The 7,542-nt window shown below is 42.0% G+C and overlaps 1 protein-coding gene across 5 annotated transcripts in view; it reads left to right on the top strand.

Moving 5' to 3' along the window:
* Positions 1 to 421: 421 nt before the first annotated feature.
* Depdc5 (DEP domain containing 5) overlaps positions 422 to 7,542 on the top strand; it is a 156,635-nt gene continuing 149,514 nt past the window's right edge. For all 5 annotated transcript variants that reach the window (XM_023705870.1, XM_004645501.2, XM_023705868.1 and 2 more), the window contains exons 1-4: positions 422 to 507; positions 1,032 to 1,078; positions 5,134 to 5,219; positions 7,015 to 7,098. In XM_023705870.1, coding sequence (XP_023561638.1) covers positions 7,075 to 7,098 — 24 coding nt within the window. In that variant the 5' untranslated portion in view covers positions 422 to 507; positions 1,032 to 1,078; positions 5,134 to 5,219; positions 7,015 to 7,074. The remainder of the gene's footprint in view (positions 508 to 1,031; positions 1,079 to 5,133; positions 5,220 to 7,014; positions 7,099 to 7,542) is intronic.

Below are 7,542 nucleotides of genomic sequence, written 5' to 3'. Positions count from 1 at the left end.
CATGAGTTCACTTTGCAAGCACTGAAAAAAGATTAAAAACCAAAAATCAACAAACTCTCAAAATGGAACCTCAGTAATACCAAAAAGGAGGGGCTGGCGAGCTAGCTCAGTGGAATAAGCACTTCCCTTGCAAGCGCAAGGGCCTGAGTTCAATCCCCAGTTCCGCAAAAAAAAAAGGAACCATATCTGTGGTACAGGGTAGTAATATCAACCTGGTAAGGCGCAAAGTGTACCTGTCATATTCATGAATATGGTTTTTTACTTGATATATTTACACTTTTTCTGAGGGCTTGGGAGGGTGGGAGGGTGAGAGGGTGGTAGGGTGGGTGTACTGGAGATTGAGCCTGGGCCTTGCATACGCAGAGCACAAATTGTATGGTAAAATGATTTCTTCGTGAGATCATTGAATTGTCTTTCAGAGGATGAGCTTGTTGTGAATCCCAAAGTGTTTCCTCACATTAAGCTTGGAGACATTGTGGAAATTGCTCACCCCAACGATGAGTACAGGTGAGCATCTTCTTAAGATCAAGGGAACTGAATAGTTTGATGTTTTCAAATGATATTTTGTCTAAGTGGTTTGAAGGGCAAGATAATTTTTTAAACAAATACTTATACACATTTTAAAAGGTTGTCACCCACCTTCCTTCTCTGCCTTTCTTTCTGTTTGTTCTTTGTGACAGCTTTTTGCTATATAGTCTAGACTGGCCTTGAGCTTGCTATGGAGCTGAGGCTGGCCTCAAATTCCCAGTCTTCCTTTCTCAGCTTCCTTAGTGTTGGGATTACAGGTGTGGGCTGCTGCAACTCACCTTTCTTTATTGTTTAAAGCTGAAATGATAATTACGAAAAGTTGTTACCTGTATCCATTTCTTTTCTTGCAAGTGCAGTTTCCTCGGTTCTGAGGGAACATTCCCCCATTGTTGTGCTATAGGTTACATTATGCCCAAAGTGATCTGCTTGCCTTTTTTGGAGAGGGGGTTTGAGCTGAGGAATTACTATGTATAACCTCCCACATCTTTGTTGCTTTGTTCCAGCCCGCTGCTTTTACAAGTCAAATCACTTAAAGAAGATTTACAGAAAGGTATGGATTTCATCTCTTTTCTGCAATTTTTGTTTTTACTATTTCAGAAGCTATAAAAGCTTCATAATCTTAGGTTCTGAGAGCAAGTACTTTTGGATGGGCAGGCAGAAACACTGAAATGACATCCAGGATTTGGAGGAAGATTTATTAGTTCCTTTCGCTTGCTCAAGGCACCTGAAAGTGGGGCTGGTGCGGCATGCAGCGCCAGAGATCGAACCCTGGGCCCTGCATTTTCTTGAGCAAGGGCTTAATCCACTGAGCTATACCGCCGGCCCTCGAAATTGTGTTCTCTTAAAACAACATGTCAAGAAGAATCTTTTTTTTGGTGGAACCGGGGATTGAACTCAGACCCTTGTGCTTGCTAGGGAAGCGCTTATTTCACTGAGCCATCTCCCAGGCCCCAAGAAGAATCTTATTTGTCCTCATTTTTGGGGCAATGAAGAATGCTATATTTAGCATCAGGAGAAAAGTTAATCTGACTATGAAAAAGTTAATCTATTTTTTTTGACAAAACATTTAAGGCACAAAAGATTCCAAGTTTGAGCCCAGCCTGGGAAACTTAGTGTGATATGTCTCAAAATGGAGAATAAAAAAGGATGGGCGTCTGGCGAGATACCTCAGTGGACTAAGTGCCTGTTTTGGCAAGCGCAAGGACCAAGGTTCGATCCCTGATCCTGTATGCTGCGCTGGCCTCGCCTCTGGGGTGCACTGAGCTGGTGACTGAGTCCAGGCATGGTGGCACATGCCTGTAATCTCAGCACAGGGGTAGGCAGAGAACAGGAGGATTACTACAAGTCTGGACTGTGTAGTGTGACCCTGTACCAAATACGTAAATGGGAAAAAAAAAGGGTGGGGATATAGCTTAGTGCAAAGGCTCTGGGTTTAGTCCCTAGCACTGCAAAAAAAAAAAAAAAGAAAAAAGTAAGTATCTACTCCAAAAATAAAATAGGGACATAAAAGAAGCATACATTGATGATTATTGATGATTGTCTGCCACTTTAGTACTTTGGATTGAACCAAGGATAAGTGCTATACTACTTACTGACCTACATCCCTAGCCTTAAAATTTTTTTTTTTTTTTGGTACTAGGAGCATTTTCTTTGTTTTTGTGGTACCAAGGATTGAACTCAGGACCTTGTGCTTGCCAGGCAGGCACTGTGCTGCTGACTATGTTCCCAGCACCCAATTTCTGGGTATGGTAGTGTAACCCCTGCGATCCTAGCACTTGAGAGGCTGAAGCAGGAAGGTTGTGAGCACTAGGTCAATCTAGACTACACAGCAAGACTGATGGTTTATATTTAGGTATATAAGAGTGCTCATAGGTGGGGCAGCTTTGGGAAGATGACTGGATTAGAGGGCAGTCTAGCTGTATTGTTGTGAAGAGACTGTGTCTGACTGGAGGAGGTCAGTCCCTGGGAGGGTGAATGTTATCTCTCCCTTTCCACCTCCCCTTCTCCCTCTTTGCCTCCTGGCTGCATGAGGTGAACAGCTTCTCCTGTGCCATGCCCTCTGTCCTGCTATTTCTTCTTTGGTGCTAGCAGGCCATGGACTATAATTGTGAGCCAAAACAAACTTTTTCTTCTTTATGTTGAAGGTGTTGGGTGTTTTGTCTGAGCACTGAGAAAGAGACTAAGACAAAGATTCTGTTTCAAGATTCACCCCCCACACACACACCTTGTTTTTTTTAATTTTATTTTATTTTATGTATTTAGTACAGGGTCTACAGGGTCTCACTACACAGATCAGACTTGTAGTGATTCTCCTGTTTTCAGCCTCCCAAGTGCTGGGATTACAGGTGTGTGCCACCACACCCAGGCTGAGTCTCAGTTGAGGTCTCAACGTGCCCCAGGGGTGGGGCCAGGACTGGCATGGCACCAGAGATTGAACACCCAGTCCCTGCATCTGAGATCCCTGCATCTGCCTAAACAGGCACTTTAATCAGCTGAGTTACCTGGCCAGGCCTCTGACACTTTTTTTTTTTTTTTTTTCAGAACTAGGGATTGAACTCAGATCTTTGTGTTTGCCAGGGAAGTGCTTATTCTACTGAGCCATCTCCCTGGCCCCCAACACCTTTTTTTGAGATAGGATCTTGCTAAATTACCCAGGCTGGTCTGGAACAGGGAGTCTTTCTGCCTCAGCCTCCTAAGTAGCTGAGATTACAAGTGTTCACCTCTGCATGTGGCTTGTAGGAACTTTTTGTAGCACTTTGTCCTCCAAACAGCTTTTTAGTGAGTAAAAAGTCTTATTGAAACTGTACTCTCAGTGGAGCCATGGTTGTGATTCTACCTACTCACTTTAGTCTTCTTCTTCTTCTTCTTTTTTTTTTTTGGTGGAAATGGGGATTGAACTCAGGTCCTTGTCCTTGCCAGGCAAGCGCTTATTCTACTGAGCCATCTCCCCGGCCCCTAGTCTTCTTTTTTGAGGTAGGGTCTCTCTCTCTGTTGCCCAGTTTGGCCTCACACTTGGCTTCAAGCGACTCTCCTGCCTCAGCCTCCTGTGTAGTTGAGACTATAGGTGCAAGCTACTCTACCCAGCTCCTTATTCATTGTGAATCCAAATCTTCTTTCTTTTCCTCTATGCTATGCTGCCCAAGGAACCAATATGTTAATTGATAATTAATAAGATAAGTCCTTAAATAGTCATTTAGAGAAAAATTTTCTATTGTTCTAGAGGTCTTTGATATTAACTGTTCATATTTATCCATTCAATATTTCAAGTTACTGGGAAAACACTGTGTAAAACCCAAATCCTAAGTGTGTCCTCCATGCCCATATACCATCTCCTGTCCTTACTTATGTTTATAATTTACTAAACTAACTACCACTGATATATCTTTTTTTTTTTTTAAATGTATTTATTTTATTTATTTATTTATTTGTGTGTGTGTGTGTGTGTGTGTGGCCAGCTCAGCCCACCAGGGGGCAGGGCTGGCTGGCATGTGGTGCTGGGGGATTGAACCGCGGTCCCTGTGCTTTGCCAAGCTTGTTCTAAGTAGGTGCTTTAGACCACTGAGCCATCTCACCCGCCCCCACTGATATATCTTGTTGCAAACAAAATTGAATCTCTTCTGAATTTTTTTTCTTGGTACTGGGAATCGAACTCAGGACCTTGTACTTGTGAGGCAGGTACTTGTTCCACTGAGCTATATCCCTGAATTTTTACAAGTTTTTGAAATTTTCTTTCTTTCTTTCTTTTTTTTTTCTTTTCTTTTTTTTTTTGTGGTACCTGGGATTGAACTTGGGACCTTGTGCTTGCCAGGCAAGCACTTATTCTCTTGAGCCATCTCCCCGGCCCCTGAAATTTTCTTGTGTCCCTCACTCATCCTCTTTTTGGGTACTGGAGGTTGAGCTAGACACATCATCTCTACAACCCAGGCCACCCCCTAACTCTGCCTTTTGCGTGGCAAAGTTTATTTGAAAAAGTAAGGAAGAGTAGGAGAGAAACTGTCACTGAAGAGCAAGCTTGGGCTGAGTAAGAGAGGAAAAAGTGAGAGAAAAGAACGCCCTGGAGAAAGCAGGGCAGGCTGCTGTGAGGAATAGCAGAGAACTGTTTACATTTTAAGCTCTTGGAAGAAAAAAGCATCTCTGTGTCAGATGATCAATTGTTTTGCTTGTTTTATTTTTTATTTTTTGTATTTTAGGGAAGGGTCTACAGGGTGTTCAGGGTCTCGCTACTAGGTTGGACTTGTAGTGATCCGCCTGTTGTTCAGTCTCCCAAGAGCTGGGATTACAGGCACATGTCACCACATCCAGCTGAGTAGCTGTCGTCTGCATTTTATAGGTTAATAGATTAGAATGTATTTATCTACTTTTTCCTTGTAGTACTGTGAATTGAACACACGGCCTTCACACGGAGATATATCCCCAGCCCTTTTTATTTTTTATTTTGAGATAGGATCTTGCTAAGTCAATAAGTTACCCAGGCTAGGCTCAAACTTGTGATTCTCCTGCCTCAGCTTCCCAGACTGCTGGGATTGTAGACGTGCACTTGCATGTTAGCTTTACCTGCTTTTTAAAAATGAATTATCTGATTCACATTGTTTTTCTCTACTTCAGAAACTATAAGTGTGGACCAGACTGTAACTCAAGTGTTCCGGCTAAGACCTTATCAAGATGTCTATGTGAATGTTGTAGACCCTAAGGTATGTCTTTCTTTTGGGTTTGAATATTGTTTGGAATCATTAGCAGTCTTCCTTAAAGATAAGTCACTGAGGAAATAATGAGTTACTTAAGCACAGTGTTACACTATTAAATGATAGTCTTATATAGGTTATTTAGATTATAGGTGGTATGTTACCTCCCCTTATTATTAATTTGTCCTAATAAGATTCTAAATATTGCCAGATGTGCTGGTGCATGTTTGTAATCCCAGCATTCGGGAGGTTGAGGCAGGAGGATCAATGACCAGCCTGGGCTCTAAAGTGAACTCAGGGCCAGCCTGAATTGCATAGAGAAACCCAGTCTCAAACACACACACACACACACACACACACACACACACACACACACTCACTCACAGGATTCTGAATATAAGACTATGTATACTTTTCAATTAAAATACTAAAATTTCTTTATATATTCTCTTTTTTATTAAGTGTACTAAAATAGGTAAAAATATTTGTACAGAAGGTATTATTGACATTATCTTGGGAAATAAAATACACTGCTCAATTCATCTGCCCTAATGAAGACCAAAACAAGGGTACAGTGGTATGTTGTACTGTAGTCCCAGCTACTTAAGAGACTGAGGCAGGAGTGTTGTGAGCCTAGGAGTTTGTTTGTTTTTGAGATAGAATCTCTCATCATATAGTGTGTGATAGCCTTGAGCTCACTATGTAGCCCAGACTGGTCTTGAACTCATGGTTCAAGATCCTCTTACCTCAGCCTCCTAAATGCAAAGATTACAGAAGTGCAGCCTACCACCTGACAGTACTCCGATTTTTCACCCTGAATTTAACACAGTTGTTGTGGGATCTTTTGTAGACCTACCACCCTTACTTGCAAGGCTTTTGATTTTTATTTATTTATTTATTTTTTTGAGATGTCTTGCTGTACAGGCCAGGTGACCTTGAACTTAATCTGTAGTTCAGGCTGGCCTCTTGCCTCTGGCTACTGAGTGCTAGGATTGTAAGCTAGCATGATGGGCTTTCAAGCTACCTTTGGGAGGGTAAAATTCTGTTTGTTAATATTCTGGTATACAGGCTGGGCAGATAGCTTAGAGGGGTTTGATCTCTGGGATAGCATGCTGTGCTGAAATCGGGCGTGGTGGTGCAGGTTTGTAATCCCAGTGCTGGGGAGCCTGAGACAGGAGGATCACTGAGTCTGAGCTGTACAGCAAGCTGTACCAAATAAATGAATGAAAAAGAATTAAATTTTATTGTCCTAAGCAAATGGGTACTAAACCCAGGACCCTCATATTGAACTATATCCTCAGAATTTTTCTTATTTATTTAGGGAAGGGTCTACAAGGTGTTAAGGTTCTCACTACTAGATCAGACTTGTAGTGATCCACCTGTTTACAGCCTCCCAAGAGCTGGGATTACAGGCTCATGCCTCCATGCCCAGTCTCAATTGCTGTCTCTGCCCCGGGGGTGGGGCTGGCAAGCAGGCCCTGGGATCAAACTCCTGGCCCTTGTCTGCCTGAGCAGGCGCTTTAATCCACTGAGCTATTTGGCTTGCCTGAATTTTTCTTTTTAATTGTTTACTTTGAAGCAGTCTCTCTACATTGCTAAATTGCCCAGATGAGGCTTGACTTTGGGGTCATCTTACCTTAGTCTTACCAGAGTGCTGGCATTACTGGCGTGCATCATCACACTGGCAATTCCAGTAGTTGTTTTGCAAGCAGTTTATATTTCCTCTATGTTGGGTGGGCCTTGTGTTATGGCTATAGAGTATGAAACAATAATATAGAGAGATGTGTTTGATTATCTCTTTTAGGATGTGACCCTTGACCTAGTGGAACTAACATTTAAAGATCAGTATATTGGCCGTGGGGATATGTGGCGACTAAAGAAAAGTTTGGTAAGATGTAATTAAAAAAAACTTAATTTTTCTTTCATATGAACAATCTGATTATTGTCAAGAAGTTTATAAGATCTAGTAATGAGAAGGAATATAAAATCATTTCTGAATCTGGTATCTGTAGGCAAGTTTTGAAAAAATTTTTTGACTTGTTCGCTTTCACTGAGTTTTTTTTAAACTAGATTTTTAAACTTTATTTTTAATATTTATTTATTTGGTACAGGGTCTCCCTATGCAACTCAGAGTCGTAGTGATCCTCTTGTCTCAGCCTCCCCAGTGCTGGGATTACAGGCGTGCGCCACCGTGCCAAGCTCAGTGTGGGACTGGCACAGCATGTGATACGCGGGTCCTTGTGCTTGCCAGGCAGGCGCTTAGACCACTGAACTATTTCCACAGCCCTGAATATGTTTGTTCGTTTGTTCTTTCTTTTTTTTTTTTTTTTTT

The sequence above is a fragment of the Octodon degus genome, unplaced genomic scaffold (assembly GCF_000260255.1).
Source record: "Octodon degus isolate 3935 unplaced genomic scaffold, OctDeg1.0 scaffold00230, whole genome shotgun sequence".
Lineage (NCBI taxonomy): Eukaryota > Metazoa > Chordata > Mammalia > Rodentia > Octodontidae > Octodon > Octodon degus.
Note: the sequence above shows the minus strand (reverse complement) of the source record. Positions and strands in the feature narration are given on the sequence as shown.